Genomic DNA, 17,860 nt, shown 5'->3' on the forward strand with positions numbered 1-17,860 from the left:
ATAGACGTGCTTATAATCTCTTTCCAAATAGTTCTTAAAGCTTTTACATAGTTTAATTGTTTTCTGATCACCATATGACTTTTACAGTGGCTAAGAAGGCATGCATTGTGCATCCTTGTGAGAAATTTATGTGCTTTACCTCTCTATTTCTCCATGACACAGGGAGCTTGCTGAAAGCTAGAAGTGATAGATCAACTAGGAGCTGAATCTGACTCCCATCTCTAAGAATTTTAGTTGTTTTGCTGTTTGGTTGCCCCTTTTTGTTTGCTTGTTTCTAGAACTATTCTGCTCCTGTGAAGAAGAAAAAAACACTGTCCATACCTATTTCCAATGTCTGACATTCCATCTCTCTGGCCTGCATTCCTCCTAGTTCTCCTGATCTTGAATTTGCACCACCCACATTGTTAATCCATTTGCCTGAACTTGACCAACTCCTTCTTATATTTTTAATAAAACATACACCAGTAGGTATATGATCTGGCATATGTATGTTGGTAATAAAACACTTTTTAGTGGCTTTGTTGGTATTCAGACTTGAATTTATTTAAGAAGTCATTTAACTCTAATTTCTACTCCAGCTTATTATTTGAGTGACAGCATCTTACATTATGTCAGGGGACATTTCCATTATTTATTTTAATCAGATTTTCAGTGCCTGCACTCCTGTTTCTTTTAGTAGCATTCCCTATAGTACTTTTCAAATTCTTCACCAGAAATCAATTTTTGTACTCTCCCTTCAGTCTCTCTTTTATTGTGACATATCCCAGTAATTTTTAACACTAACTTAATTTTTCCAGCTTTAACTTATTTCATATTGCCATTAACCTTTTGAATAATAAAATTCATTTTCAGCCAACATAAGTCATTTTTTATCTATTTATTTTTAGTCAAGTAATTTGATTGGGTCATCTCTTTGAAAAGCCTTTCTCTTCCTATGGAGTAGCCCTTCCTAGATTCTCTCTAAATGTTTGCTTTTCTAGCTAGTTCCAACCTGCCTGATGTTTCTTTATACCTTGTATTCTTTGATTTGAACATAGAGTCATTATTCTTGTTGAACAACACATGTTTTTTGGCTCTTGTTCCCACCTTCGAATGTCATAACCTACCCAGGTCCCTGCAACATTTTGCCCAAGTGTTCCATTCATTTACTTATTCATTTTGCAATACTATTTATCCAGTATCTGAGAGTGTAGTGTGTTCCAAGAGCTTTTCTGGAAACAGGGCATCCATTAGTGAAAATAATTCCTTCCCTCATGGACCTTACATTTCAGTTAAAGGGGCAGAACATAAGCAAACACATCACCAAATAAAATAACTGGAAATTTTGGTAAATTTTGTAAGAGAGCCAATGAAGTGGGGGGAGGATTTTAAGAATCCTTCATTTGATAGGGTAGTGAGAAATGCCTACCTCAAGTGGGAGAAGAATCTAGCTATGTAAGAACAGTACAGGCAGAGGGCCTGGGGCCAGAAAGCACTTGGTATATTTAAGGGCCTGAAAGAAGCCTTGCGAGCAAGGTGATAAGTAAAGCAAGATGAGGAGCTATAAGCATCCAGGGACTTAAGTGTTGCACCCCACAACTGGTTGGAGATGTGGTCACTATCTTGTCTCTGTAGCTCCAAGACTCGGGTGCTGAAACACCAGGTCCCATAAAGATGCCCTGAAGCAGAAGAGCACCTTGGTCAACTTCTGGGAAAATACCCTTTTCTTCCTTCAGTGTCTTATTCAATGGTAAGAAGAAAAATTCAAATTAATATCTTAATTAACTATCCTGCCTCATTTGATCTGCACGTTCAAGAAAATTTTCCTGTGAAAACTACGAGACTTTTAAGAATTGGAAAAGGACCTGAGAGCTCATCTGCCCCTTTTCCATCATGTAACAGCTTTTTGAAATTATAATTTAGCATTTTGACATGGGCTTTATTTTCTTTAGATGATATGGTCATGTTTGAAGGCTGTGTTTCTGAACAATACCTCTGTTTAAGATACAGCCAGATTTCATTTAATGTAACTTTTAAAAATATTAAAGCCATACCTTATTCTTCCCATTGGATATTTCCTCCCAGACAAGTGGGAGCAAAAGAATGCTGGGCCTGTGCTGAGGTCAAGTCTGGGGGGAGAGGTGGGAAATAGAAACTGGACAAAGTCCCTCAAGGATGAGGGTGCATGTGCCACAAGCAGAAACCAAGGAACCAGGACAAAGCCACCAGGTAGAGGAAGCCTCAATAGGATTTCTAGTCCAAGTTCCTAGAGCATCACCTTCTCCGTGGCTGAAGAAGGAACTGCTTTAGAAACTGACCCAGGTCAGGCACTTGGCTTGAGGCTTAGAAAGTGTTTTGTCTCTGATTGATTCATGTTATTCATGAAAGCCATGTATATGCTTTTTCACCATGATTTCTAAGAGAATCTGAGCTAAATTTGGTGACCAGGTTAAAAAAAGATGACTCGCAATGGATTATACATGTCTTCTGCTTCCTCTTTACATTTGTTTTTTACTCTTATATTTTTACTCATGTGTTATGTGTTTGGATTTTACTTTTCTTTATTTTTATTGTAATTTAACATTTAACTCTAGTTATGCAGAAACACACATACAACAGAAAGAGAAATTGATTTGCCAAAGCTGACTCAGCCAATTAATGGCTAGGCAGAGATTTATACTTAGTTTAGAGTTCTTTCAAAAATTTTTATCACCAAATTATGGTAAGTAGGAATTAAGCACAAATAGAAAGTTTTGATAGATCATAGGTGGACACAAAGCAGAAGATTACTGGGATACTAGGTATGATGAATTCAAGTAGGAGATGTACCACAGAACCAGGAGGCTCTCAGCTCCAAGGAAAATCTTTTGACTATTGACAATTTTTCCTAAGGCTGGCCTGATCATCAAACATTATAATTATGTCCCATAGTTCATTTTACTATCTAACCACTTCTGCTTGCTCTTTCTTCATGTACCGTTATTTCAAGAACAGTCTTGATTTTGTGTGTATATGTATATATGAAAGCTGGGCCTTTTCATCTACTTACTTTAATTTTTTAATATGGATGTTCTGAAATATGATGGTAAATGATGAGCATAGTTTTTGATGCTTCTCAAATCCCTATATAAAAACAGAAACTTGAGAGCAAACCCAAAAATTAACAGGCCATATTTAGAACAACTCATAGACAAGGTATGAAATCCAAAACACAAGTGGATGGGGACAATTCAGCAACAGCTACAAGACCTGCATGCTATTGGCAGCTATGCAAGAGGAAGCAAAGAGAAATATCCACCATCTTAAAACTGAAGAACTACAAAATAGCCAACAGGTACTCTCAGAAATTGCCTTGGACCAATTTGACAAGCACAGCTGAAACTGAGAGGGGTTTAACCACCCCAGTAGCCTGTGAACTCAGGGACTTGCAGTAGGTTTAAAGGGACTGAAGCAGGTTAGCTTCTGTGAACTCTCAAAACTGACCCACTATGTGGGCCTTACCTTGCAATGTATGTCCCCCAATGGAACAGAGTTAGAATCATTTATAATTTCCCTATACATGGCTCTTCTGTCCCTTTTATTTGAACCTATAATTAGCACTATACTCATTAAATATATATACCAGAGACTTAAATCTTTGGTCTGTTCATATGCTGGTTGAGCCCTGAATCTCAGCAGGGCTGCAACATCTACTCTGCAGTTCATCAGACTCCCTCAGGACAACTAAAAAAATGAAGATGATGGAGAGCACCCATCCCAAAAACCAGAGAGTATCTGTAACTGCAAGCAAGACAGCTCCATCCATCTGCCCCATGGGATCTAAGCCCCCTCTTAATCAGAAACAGAGTGGGCATTACTATCCTAAAATCCTCAAGACTGAGGAATGAACAAAACGTAAGGGGGGAATGTAACTATGGACTAAAGTAGACTTATTCTAGCAGTGGAAGATCTTGTAACATTGATATAAAGGTAGTGGTCACCAGAGGTTCTGAGGTGAGGGAGACAGAAGAATAGGTATAATATGGGCATTTGGGGAACATTGGAATTGTTCTGAATGACATTGCAATGATGGATACAGACCATTTTACATTTTGTCAAAACTATAAAAATGTGTGTTGCAAAGTGTCAACTATAATGGAAACTATCACCCATGGTTAGTAGCAAGGCTTCAATATGTATTCATCAATTTTAGCAAATGTACCACACTAATGAAAGATGTTGTTAATGGGGAAAAGTGGGGGAAAGGGAAGGAGAGAAGTAGGGTAAAAAAACAACAACAACAACAAAGAAAAAACCTAAACTGACCCATTATGGTTTTCTTCTAAAATAGAGCCCTACTGCTGAGAATGGAATCAAAATGGAATTGGATAAAAGACAATAGGCAATGGAAAGAAGGGTCAGATAAAAGTGGGAGGGAGGAACAGAGAAAGAGAAATATCTTACACATGTAAATCATTGAGTTATTTCCAGAGAGGATTTGCACTTGCCTTTGCTATATCCCTGATGCCATCAATGACTCAGGACTACGTTAAACTGAGTTTCTGCTTGAGGGTTTTGTGGGCCACCCAGTGAGTGTTAACCCTGTCTCCTGACCCAAGTAAGTACACACTGGAGTTAGGAGCTCTCCAACCCAACCCGCATCCACAACCATCTCCATGTGAGTGGTGGCTTGTTTTATCCTAAAACACAAAATGTGAACATTGTAATTTGAGGTTTTCTGCTTTACTAAAGTATCTCTGATCTGAGCACCACACATTTGGGTCTCAAAGCATTGTTTCTATTACCAAACTTGTGTGGCCAGTTAAAGTCAAAGCCTCAAGTCAACTGGGACCGACAGATGCTTTCAGATCAAAACAAACTCTCTAGCTTCCTACTGTGCAATTACTCTTTCTTCTTACATCTGGTCTCTAGTAGTTTCGATTACTAAAGCACAGACTAACGTATATAAAGTTTATTATATTTTATCTAGCATTTTAGGAGTTTTATACCAAGAGGGATTTCTCTGAATACTTGCTCTAGGAAAATTGCTAAAAAACAAAAATGAAAGCAAATCTTTATTTGCCGTGACACATCCAGCTATATGGCAGTGCCTGCTAGATTGATATTTCAGTCAAGCTATCCCTGTAATCCAGACTCATCTCTCTACTCCCAAAGCTGCTCCACCACAGTCTCAACAACTTAGTAAATGGCAGCTCCAAACTTCCATTTTTCAGGCCAAAAACCTTGGATGAATTCTTGCCTCCTTCCTTTCTCTCCCATCTTTCTAATCCCTGAGGGCTCCAGCTTCTAAACATATAGAATCAAGTAATTTGTTACCGCCTCATCTGTTACTACCTAGATCCAAAGCAACACTAACTCTCCTGGATTATTGCCATCACTGGCACCTCTGCTTCTACCTTCTCCCCCTTTCCGTCTCTTAATACACTGCTGGATCCTGTCAGTCAAAACTCTCCAGTGGCTTAGCTCATACACAGTAAAAGCCCAAGTCCTTATAAGGATCTGTAAGACTCTGCATGATCTGACACCCCTCTGACCTACTACTATCATACCTCTTGTTTACTCTGCCCCAGACACACAGACCTTCAAACTCACTAGACACATTTCCTCTTCACAATCTTCTCATTGTCTGTTTCCTCTAGCTGCAATGCTCTGCCCCTAGATGTCCCTGTGGCTGCTTTCCTTCGCTCTTTAACCTTCTCTGGGAAGGCTGCACTGGCTACCGTAGTTAAATTAATGTCTCTCTCCAGTCATTCAACCTTACCTATTATTCCTTGTTTTTTTGTGCTTAACACTTTTTATACTCTAAATTGTACTTATTTATTATGTTTATTTCCTGTCTTTCCATATTTATGAACCCAGGGCTATTATCCTGATTGTTTTGTACCTAACAGAGTGCCTGGTCACATTGAAGGTGCTGCATAAACATTTGTCAAACAAAATAGTGAATGAGTGGTGTTCTGAAGGAAATAGGAGGACAAATGGGTACATTCTTGCTGTGAAAATTTAAATGAGATTATGGAAAATCTTCTAAAGAGAATATGATACCATTTGAGAACAAAGAATGATTCTGAAATGGTAAACTCACATTGTAAGTTTCTTCAGAAGCTTCAAATCTAATTATTTTAACATTTTGATCAATGTTTTCCTAATAGACTGTTTCCTCTGTGTTACACTGGATTCCTTCCACCTCAAGATGTAATTGTGCTATGTCCAGGAAAACAAGGAAATAGATTTGATGAAGACCTAGTCAGTCTCTGTCACAATGAGACAGACAATGAAGTAAAAGATAAAAAGAATTTGACAACCTGAAGAGGGATGGAAAATCCAATTGAGCTCTAATTACTTGGCAAAAAGACAGATTTCATTAAGAGGGATTAGAGAATTCTATCTATGCAAATCACATGTTAAAAGTTAAAGAGGTTATAATAAAAATAGGATAAGAGTGAAATTTGTAAGCTACTCTGGGATGCACGGCTCCCTCCTTCCCTGATAACACAAAAATAAGAACCAACTTACCTATAAAACGGAGCTCAGGGTCTTAAACTGTTTTTCAGATAGAATCATCCTGGAAAAATTCCCAGTCTCATGTACCCAACTGATCATCTGTAATGCAGTTCCAAATAACTCCAGCCTGCTTGAAATGCCTCCCTGCTCTCCTTGGATGGATAAAGTGACTTTGTTTCCAAGGAGATGTTAAAAAAAAAAAAAGCATGCAGATGTTGAAGCCAGTAGAACTCATAGCATTATTGCTTTGTGTTAAGTTTTAGGAGTAAATGTACTAATCATTGAAAAAAAGAAAAGATAAAATTGTGGCATATGCGTTGATGTTCTGTCAAACGGTAGTTAAATGGGAGATCTCTGGTGTTAGACTCTTGTTGGAATCCTGACTTCTCCATTTCTTAGCTATGTGATGTGGGCATATAACCTTTAATTCTCAGTTTTCTAATTTGTAAACATCAGTATTGGGAGGGTTGATTGGATTTCCCATTTATGCAGTGGTTTTTGTTCTGATCTTATTTGTTCTCCCTTATCGGGCATTAATGCAGTCCTTTGCCATCTTGAATTACCCTATCTATTAGAAACTCCCAAAGATAACCCACATTTCCTTGGTTAATGTCCATATTTCCAATGACCTGTGTGCAGAATTATGCAATGTTAGTACTTTTTAAAATTCTATTGATATTTGGTGCTGGAAAGTCCTAAATGATACCCTTTATACCAATCTGTCTAATAAAGCTAGTGGCCAGTTTTTATGGGCAGTTGTTAAACGTTATAATATGCCAATAGCTCACAGCAAGACAATAGGAGGAGACATCCAAAGGCAAATATTTGCAAATAAGAAGAAAAGATATGGTTGGCAGTCTGATCCCTTTCCCCTAATCCCTTTAAGAGTGGGAGGCATTAGATTGTGAAATGTTGCAATGAAAAGTATATTGAGAATGATTTGCAAAAGTCTTTGTCAAGTATATATCTTTTGAGCTAAGCAGGAGGTGATTGCATTGTCGTTCCCATTGCATTAGAACTCTGTAGAATACAAAATGTAGAATAGCCATGAGCAGCTCATGTAACACTTGCAGTCTCAATTTTGACTAATAAATACTGTGGGAGTCTTTAAAATAAGCATCAAATTCATGCAATAAAATATTGTATAACTGGCATGGCCTGTCCTAGCCTCTGCTGCTGGGACTTAACAAGGTATGGCATTTTCTCTAGCAGATTTTTTATAAGGCCATTGACTATTACCCAGTAAGCAGCTGACCCCATTGCTATTCTGGTATATTATGACCCACTTTAAGCCTGTCAGTTTACAAACTACAATCCAATACACAAGATTGCTGTTTGCCTCTGGGCTGCAATTTTTCAACATCCAACTTTATTTGGACTTTATTTGGACACAGTAAGACAACTTCAGCTGTAGGGTATGAAATGAAGCAAAATTCTTGAGCAATACAGATGTAAAAATAGTATCTTGATTCTCTCTGTGTTCCTCTTTATGGCCTCTAGAGGGGTCTCTATTAATCAGCACTGCCTCCCTCTCCGAAATCCTGCTTGATCCATAAATGATTAGGACCAGATCTTTCTGTTGCTTATCTCCTTGTTTAAGTCACATAGATGTACTTTCATGCTTTATGGATTGCTGAAAGCAAAAAGAGCAACCCTAACTGCATGTTGCTTAAACAGTAAGACTCATCTCACCAAAGTAGAAGCTTGCTTCAGTATGTGATGTAATACATGCTGTACAAATCACTGAATGAGATCTCAGCTTTAGATGCCCTTCATCTCTATCAAGATGTTGACTGACTTTGCATCAGCCCTCTAAAATTTGTGAGTAACATGCCCTATTAGTTACTATGATCTTAGAATGTGATTGCCTATATATGACAATTGCTTCCTTATAATCTTTTTTGTTGTTGTTTATTTTCAAGGTTATGTCACACTGCCGAATAAAGTACAATGATATCTAAGGTAAGAAATTTTAAAACAACAAGATAACCATGAACTGTCCACGTTCAGAAACCTAATTTTTCCTACTGCAGTCAGTTGGTGGCTGACTTTTGTGTCCTAACCTGTTTGGGGAGAATCTATTATCTGGAAAAAGTATGTCTGTCCAGAAGCCGAAGGCACTTGCTTTTTAATGGGCTATCAGAAATAACCCTGGGAGGACTTTTCTCCCCACCCCCACTCTGTACATGTGCCTTTGTGTCAGGGTGGACGGTATTTATGTATGGTAGGTTAGGAGGCAAGCAGGAAGAAGAAAAATTGAGGAGTTCTCCATTTATGTTTTTACTGTTTTAAGAACTGAATAAAAGACAATGGAAACTATGCCCAGATTATTGATTTGTGGATTAAAAATACCTTGCTTTGCTGTTGGTAGCTTTTATAATTTTGATCCTCTTAAGAGTTTGTGGTGGGGGGGGGGTTGGTACGTAAACATTACTCAGCTCGTTATTTCAGCAGAAATGTATCATTACAGAAAGACTTAACTGGAACTACTGGAAGAAATGGTAACCCACATTCTCTCAGGTTACTTCAATAACATCAGAACGAGGAAAAGCTAGCTATTTGAAAGGATTGAGGTGCATTTGAGAAACAAAGCAGCCAGCGGTTAAGACTGACCCAAACTTCATATGCTGAAGTTGGGCAGACTTTGCTAACATGTAATATAATTCTTTGTACTTGTGGTAACCAAGCATAATTTAGCCATTTGTGTGACTAGGATTTTTGTCAAAACCTGTTTGGCAGAATTTTATTTCTTGGGAATCGCTCTGTTTGCCTTACAGCCACTCCCTCCTTATGGCACATGTGGCATAGCTCCTTGCAATTTCCAGAAAGCTCTGTGATATTTTCACACTGGGAGACATGAAACAAACTGCTATATAGATTTTAATGAACAATTTATGAGAGCAGAGGTAAAATCTCCCAGGAAATTGTCTCATTTCTCAAATGTTGACACCTAGAGAACTCCAAAAAATAATACTCTAACTTCTTTTGAAAAGAAAATACATGACCACTAGTCTTACCATTGCTCCTCACAGGATGCCTGTTGGGAAGCCAGGTCTCTACAGCTACTACTCATATGTCCCTTTACCTTTGTATAACAGACCAGGCTCCCAGGCCTGGCCCTGTCTGCCTCTTCAGCCTCACTTCCACCAAACCCTTGTCTAACACTGCCTCCAGCATTGCGGAACTGCTGATAATTCTGTGAGTTTGATCAAGTTGTCCTTTCTGCTTGAAATGTCCACTCCCCAAAGCTCTTCTTCAGCCCTTTACATGATTTACTCCATTTAAAAAAAAAATAATGAATGAATGAATGATTAGAATAGGCCCTTTCTCGGCAGTGCAAACCTTCTCACTGAACCCAAGGAAGGAAACACTTTTCCTATAAAAAGATTGGCACTCTTCTTTTTCAAGAAGACATCTTTCTCAAGGATGGTGTCAAAATCTCAACAATTTTTCATGCTTTGTAATGCCTTTTATACTTCATTATTTCCATGGACCTTGCCAATGTTTACACATATTGGTTGGATGGGATAGTCCTTTTCCTGATTCCAAGTCCACATCTAGCCATATGGTCAAGCTGACTTTCTCTCAAAAATTGGATCTTCCTAAGTATTTCCCAACCCATTCTACTTCCAAGTCATTCAAATTATGGGCACAAAAATTACATTAATTTTCCATTACTAAATTATGTCCCTTGACAACTCATATGAACCTAAGATTGACCAATAAAATACAGACTTTCAAACCACTTACATTCTTTTTTTCCCCCAGAGGTACTGAAGATTGAATCCAGGACCTCTTATATGCACAGCAAGCACTCAACCACTAAGCTACAACTGCTTCCCTCAAATTACCTTTCAATTAACTTGTATGTTTCCTTTGAACACTGGTGAGTCAGCACTGTTTACCTTCAGTAATTCCCCAAAGCTATATGCCTGAACCTAAAACCAAGGAACACTTGATATTCAATGAGCTATGTATATGTTTAAATGTCTACAGTCTTTAAAAAGAGTTTAAAAATAAAGCAAATGCCTAGGGCAGCCATGTTACTACAGGTCAGAAATGGTGACACTGAAGATGTTTTGCTGTGGGATGCCAAAGAAAAGACTATGAATAGACCAAAAAAATCCAAAATCAGATACTCAGTGGCGTCATTTATCCATTTATTCTTTCGAGTAAGTGAAATTGTACTCTGTCCTCTCTGTGAATTGTTCAGCAGCAGTTTTATTGCCTGCATGGTGACAATTATCTTGTTGTCACATGACTTTGGAGCAGTGAAAACATCACAGGTAGACTAATGGTTGACATGCTTTGGTGGAATTGTATCAATGAAGATGGAAAGAGCCATTGGGATATGAGTCCAGGAAGACATCCCCTCAAGAGAATAAAACTGTTTCAGAGGCTGAATCCAGGATCTTTCGGTTAGGACTTATTACCTGTCCAGTGCTGTGGGTGATCTTTGCCGTCAGTGCTCTCTTCTCCTTCGGACTGAAGTGGTTGGCAGTGGTTGTCGTGGGTGTGGTGCTCCAAGGGGCCAACCTGTACAGCTGCATCGTGTGTAAAGTGGGCAGCAGAGAGAACCTCACCAGCATGGCTACCCCTTATCTTGGAAAGCAGTTTTTAAGACAAAACTTGGAAAATGATCAGACTTTCCTGAAGAGAGACAAAGTTTATGTATGCTGTTATGTTTGGGAGCAACTGTAGAGATTCTTGATGCTGAACTATTTAGAGCTTAGTACATGTTGCAAAGAGAAGAGTTGGGCTTATTTCTTCATTTAAAAACTGTGCTTTTAAAAAAGAAAAAAATAGTTTTCATATTAAGCTTGCTTTTTCTTTCTAGCAGTTAGGGTTCGAAGGTATTGTGTCACTAGAAACATTGTCATAATTTATTTCATGATACACTTATCATGAAATAGACTTGTAATCTCCATATATGTCTCTACAGAGTCTTGTGATCTCCATATTAATGAAAACTAATGAAAGCATTTGCATTCATATACACGGGCAATGGAGACCTTTGCATTTTGATTTCTAGTTATTTGTAGATGTTCTTAGTCTATCTCAAAACTGTGTTACTTATTATTTCTGTAGATTGTTTTCAGAAGAAAGTTTTCTTTCCTTGTAAGAGTAAGAAAGAATTGTTGACTTTGCAACTTACTATGTACTTCAGGGTGAAACATCTTATCCTAGACATACCCAAGAAAATGAAAACTCAATTCAAGCCAGTGGTGCTAACTACTTTTTAAAATTTTGTTTATTTTTATTTGTAAAAGATCATATACTTAAGGCCCAGTTAATATAAGCAGACTCTTCATAGTTTATATCTAAGGGACACCTTAAATTGCTGCTGTATTATTTATTTTATGGAAAGGATAGCTAGATTTTACTTTGGAACTTTCTGAATGCTCCCCAAGGGTCCTTGGCTTAATGAATAATACTAATATAGATTGTTATTCTTACGTCACAGTGAGGATAATAATTTAAATTCTTGACATAATGAATGCCTGATTCATTTTATAATGTGAATTTATTTTTTCTCTATTATGGATATATTGTAAATCATGCATTTGCATTAATGGTATTTCTTAAAACAGAACAAATATGTAACTGTAAACTAAACCAATCTACAAACCATTGTAGGCATCTATAAATTCTGTTGTAGATACTGTAAACTTTCCTGAAGTCTTTTAATCAACAGAGTATTTTTGAATATACTTATACAGTGTTAAAATTTTTTAAGAGCTGTGTTTAATTCAATGAGTGCCTTTACTGGAGTAAGAGTTTGAAGATGTCTAACTTTTTATATTTGTAAAACTCTACTGTTTACAAAAAAAATTAAAAGTTAAATACAACAACCCAGCTTGGGAAATAGGAGGAAATATATGAATTTATCACTTTGCCAGGTTCAATAAACTCAATTTTGATATGCTAAAATTAGCTTCATGATCCATCAGTAACTACTATCTGGATAGGTGACAGACCTTTCCCCCTCTTTTTTAAACTATGGATTGGCAGAAACCATGTCATTTGCATGTCCAGGCTTTATAATTTTGTGCATATGGGTGACATGGGTTTTAATAAATACATTGAGAATATTCCATTATTATTTAATGTTTCATATATTCCAGATCCTGGATAGTGGAGGTGGGGAATCAAAGAACTTACCTTGTAGTAGAGGAGAGGGACGCATGCAAGAAAGTGAAATATAAATGGTATTTGCTATGACTACTTATTTTGTACTAATGCAAGTGTGTCATGTGCCATGATGGAAGGAGGTACAAGTGTTTCAGGAATAAAGAGGAAGAAACAAGTTAATTCTGCTTGAGGGTGAGGAGAAGAGTTTCCCAAAAAGCTACTGATTTAAGAATTGACATTTGTGTTGGACTTAAGAGTTGAGCTACAGTTCACCAGAAATTGGGGAAGGGTATTCTGAGCAGAAGCAGCAGTTAAACAAAGGCTCAGGGAAGGAAGAGTTGGGGAATGGTGAGTGGTTGGTGGAAATAAAATGTAGAGTATGGAGGGGCCCATAGTGGAGGGATGAAGCTGTAACTGGCTAGAGCATAATTGTGAAGTGCCTGTAGATTAAGTGATAAAGCATTTGGCCCTGGAAGTCACCAGGGAATTGTCGAGAGATGAGTCATGTCTTTAATTTTAGAGATTCTTGCTGACTCTGGCTTCTCCTACTTCTGGCTTCTACTGACTTCTACTAACTGTGTCTGAATTTCCTTTACTTATCAGGACTTAGTCAATATGGATTAAGGCACAGCCAGATTCAAATAAGCCTCATCTCAATAGGATCGTCAAAGATCCTATTCACAAGTGAGTTCAATGTAACTAATAAGGTCTTCAAGGGCCTGTTTACAATGGGTTCACATCTGCAGGACTTGAACATGTCCTTTTGGGGCACATGATTCAATCCCCTTAGTAGAGATGATTAGAGGTATAGGACACATAAGACACTTAAGAAGTGAATTCTGTTTATTATACCAATGTATGCATATTTTAATATAACTGATATTACTTTAAGCACATGTATACTTTGGTTTGAAATACTTAGTTCTAGTTCTTAGCAATAAAACTTAAATGTTTTTATTCTCAGGTTTCTCATTTGCACAGCTGCCTCTCAGGTTTTTGTGGAGTTTAACAGAAATAAGATTTTTGACTGCTTAGCTTTCTTCATCATGCAGCATAGAAACTCAGCACCACCACCATTTCATTCTAAAATTCAAAACAAATGTAAATTAACATGTTTGCCATAATGTTCAAGATATTTGTGCTAACAAACTATAAAATGCAGTGATATTTTACTAGCTATGTGTAACTATGAAAGTTGCTAAGAAGATTATGATTTCAGTTCTAATCAAGGATCAAGAGTACTTTGCATAAATGTAAGTGTATGATTTTAGGATTGTTGGGTTTTCCTTTCCTAGTCCATCTTTTTATAACAGTATTAATTAGCAAAGAGAAAAAGGATATTTTTGATGCATTTTCCAGCTTTCACTATAGCCATCTGTATGTGAAAAGTGTTGCCCTTTTTGTTTTGTTAGACTTTTTGTTTCAATAATATAGAAGTTAGAGTAAATCTTAACTGTTTAAATGACTTCAAGAAATTCTATTAGTCACATAACTCTTTGAGGATTTTTCATATCACCTATAATACAGTAATTTTGTGGCATCAGATACTAACATTTAAGAATGGTTACCAATAATGTCTCTAAAGTATTTCCCTAACTTTCCATTTTAGAATTTAAAAGATCAAACATAAGTAAAATGTATTAGAAGGTAAGAACATACTACATGCTATCTTATAGTTTCAAATTGAACTTTACAAATTCCAGCAAAATCTACATGGTATAAATCAGTTTTGAAAGAGGCAGATTTTTCTTCCTTTATCTTTCTCTTCCCATTACATCAGCCCATCACAGATGAATGAGTTACTTAAAACCTGAACTTTGGAATCCAATGAATAAGCAAATTATTGGCAAAATGAGCTGCTTTTACAAATCATTGTGCAATTCAGCTCATTCATACATGCCATCCTACAAATGTTTAATCTTATCAAAAAGAAAATGAAATAATGTTAAAGGCATTCACACTTTAAGGCCTTAAATCATAATCCAGGTAATTGTGTTTATCTCTTTTATGAAGGGTGACTGTGTATCTAGATTTATACCAGAGTAATTTTTATTAGTGGCCCATTGGTTCTCAATATTCTCCCAGTTTGAATGATAAATTATGAATTTTCCCCAATTTTTGGTAAGGAACTTATTGGAAATAACAACAATGTTAATCTGTGGAAAGAAATTAACCCTCTGCTTCCCAGAAAATAGTAACAGGAAGTAAGAACATGTATAGTCACATCCATAATGAGATCATAGTTTTAGTTTTACTTCCATGTAACTCAATAATATCATTTTAAAATTAAGTGGAATTGAAAATTCTTTACATAAAATATTTATTCTCTAATTTCCTTGATTGGATACAGGCTGCAAACATCAAAAATTGCTCCCAACTTGTTTATATATACATAGGCATATGAAGCAGACAAAGTTCTGAAGATGCTTCCCTGTGTTTTCTTCTAAGAATTCTAGGGTTCTGGCTCTTATTTGATCCATTTTGAGTTGACTTCTGTATATGGTAGTCAACTAGGCTGGGATCTACCTTCATTCTTTTACATATGGAGATCCAGTTTCCCAGGACTATTTGTAGAAAAGAATATTCTTTCCTAATGAGTGGTCTTTTCCCCCTTGCCAAAAAATCAGTAGACCTTAAATATGAGGGTCAGTTTCTGAACCTTCTATTTGATTTCATTGGTTTATATGTCTCTCTTTGTGCCAGTACCCCATGCTGCTTTGATTACTATTGTTTTCTAATACATTTTAAGATCAAGAATATAATTCCTCCAACTTTATTCTCCTTTTTCATGATGATTTTGGCTATATAAGGACTCTTATCTTTCCATATAAATGTGATAATTGGCTTTAACATTTCTGAAAAGAAGTTTTTTGAAATTTTTGTTAAGATTGTGTTGAATTTGTTTGGGTAGAACTGACATCTTAACAATGTTTAGAATTCCAATTCATGAACACAGAATGTCCTCCAATTATTTAGATCTTCCTTGATTTCTTTTAGCAAAAAATTATAGTTTTCTATGTAAAAGTCCTTTATATCCTTGGTTAGTTTTATTACTAGACATTTTATTTTTTTAGTTGCTATTGTTTGTTTCTAGAAATTTGTCCATTACATCTAAGTTATCTAATTTGTTAGTGTACAGTTGTTCATAGTATACACTTATAGTCCTTTTTATTTTAGTGGAGTCAGAGTAATACCCCCTTTTCATTTCTGATTTTAGTTGTGTCCTTGTTCTTTTTTTCTTTGTCAGTATAGCTTTTTTCAATTTTATTGATCTTTTCAAAGAACCAACTGTTGTTTTGTTATTCTCTCTATTGATTTTTTAAAAATTCTCTATTTCATTTATCTCTTCTCTAATCTTTATTGTTTCTTTCCTTCTGCTAACTTTGGGTTTAATTTGTTCCTCTTTTGCTACATCTTCCAGTTGCAAGTTTAAGTCTCTGATTTGAGGTGTTTTTTTTTTACTGTAAGCATTTAATGCTACAAATTAACCTCTCAGCACTGCTTTAACTGCAACCCATAAGTTTTGACGTATTGTATTTTCATTTTCATTGGCTTTGAAATATTTCCTTTTTCTCCTTTTGAGTTCTTCCTTAATGCACTGGTTGTTTAAAAGTACATTGTCTATTATCTACATATTTATGAATTTTCCATTTCTCCCTTTGTTATTGATTTCTAGTTTCATTTCATTGTGGTTAGAGAAGATATGTTGTATGGCTTCAACATTTTTCATTTATTGAAACTTGTTTTGTGATCTAATATATTGTCTATCCTGGAGAATAATCCATGTATACTCAAGAAGAATGTATATTCTGTTTGTGTTGGGTGAAATATTCTATATATGCTGTTAGGTATAGTTGGTTTGGAGTATCATTTAAGTCTTCTCTTTCCTTATTCATCCTCTGTCTAGATGTTTTAGCTATTTTTGAAAGTGTCATATCAGAGTTCCCTACTATTAATGTACAACTCTCAATTTTTGCTTTCAATCTATCAGTATTTGCTTCATATACTTTTTGTGACTGCTGTTAGGTGCATATAGACTTATAATTGTTTCCTCTTGTCATTGAATTGACCCCTTTATTGGTACATAAAGATCTTGTTTGTCCCTCATAACAGTTTTTGACTTAAAGTCTTTTTTATCTGATATTAGTATAGCATAGCTCTGTTTTGGTTGCTATTTGCATGGTGTAATTTCATACTTTCACTTTCAACCTATTTATGTCTTTGAATTTAAGGTAAGTCTCTTTTAAACAGTGTATAATTGCATCATGCTTTTTTATCCATTCTGCCAATCTTTGTCTTTTGACTGGAAGTTTAATTCATTTGCATTGAAAGTCACCACTAATAATGTAGAACTTTCTTCTGCCACTTTGCTATTTTGTCTTTGTAAGTCTTACAGCATTTTTCCCTCAATTCTTCTCTTAATGACTACTTTCATATTTATTTAAATTTTTATATTGTACCATATTGAGTAATTTCTCATTTCTATTTGAATATACCATTCATATGTTTTCTTTGTTGTTAAGATAGGGTTAAAATTTAACATTCTAAATAAATAACAATCATATATGATTAGATATCAACTTGACTTCAACAGCATACACATTCACTGTTTCTATAACTCTCCAGCCCCCACCTTTTTAGTGTTAACAATTATATCTTTGAATATTATATGTCTAAAACCATAGATTTATTATTGCTTTTTATGCATTTGCATTTTCACACCTGAAGGAAATAAGAATTGGATTTACATAACTAAAATACTATATAATAGTAATTGATATTCATAATTACCTAAATAGTTAACTTCACTGGAGGTACTCATTTCTTTAGGCCATTTTGAACCACTGTCTAGCATACTTTCATTTCAATCTGAAGAACTCCCTTTAGCCTGGTTAGTAGAGCAGATCTAGTGGTGATGAGCTCCCTCAACTTTTGTTTATCTAGGAATGTCTTAATGTTTCCCTCATTTATGAAACAAAATCTCACTTGATGTAAAATTATTGATTGACAATTATTTTCTTTCAGCACTTTAAATATTTCAGTTTGGTCAGTATGTGACAGGGCAGATTTTTCTTCAACTTTATCCTTTTTGGTTTTGCCTGGGTTTCTTGGATATGCATATTCATGTCTTTTGCTATATTGGGGAGGTTTTCTTTATTTATTTCTTTGAATATTCCTTCTGCCCCTTTTTCTCTTTCTTCTCCTCCTGGGACTCCATATGTGTATATTGGCATGCTTAAATGTG

The 17,860-nt window shown here is 35.9% G+C and overlaps 1 protein-coding gene and 1 pseudogene across 1 annotated transcript in view; both read left to right on the top strand.

Moving 5' to 3' along the window:
* Nucleotides 1-17,860, top strand: part of LOC111760616 (uncharacterized) — a 153,036-nt gene that overhangs the window by 102,096 nt on the left and 33,080 nt on the right. The window contains exon 4 of the mRNA XM_058296404.2: nt 8,406-8,445. Coding sequence (XP_058152387.1) covers nt 8,406-8,444 — 39 coding nt within the window. The 3' untranslated portion in view covers nt 8,445. The remainder of the gene's footprint in view (nt 1-8,405; nt 8,446-17,860) is intronic.
* On the top strand, nt 10,259-11,345 carry LOC101435468 (Golgi apparatus membrane protein TVP23 homolog B pseudogene; annotated as a pseudogene).

Source organism: Dasypus novemcinctus, chromosome 4, assembly GCF_030445035.2.
Source record: "Dasypus novemcinctus isolate mDasNov1 chromosome 4, mDasNov1.1.hap2, whole genome shotgun sequence".
In the NCBI taxonomy this organism is placed as follows: Eukaryota; Metazoa; Chordata; class Mammalia; order Cingulata; family Dasypodidae; genus Dasypus; species Dasypus novemcinctus.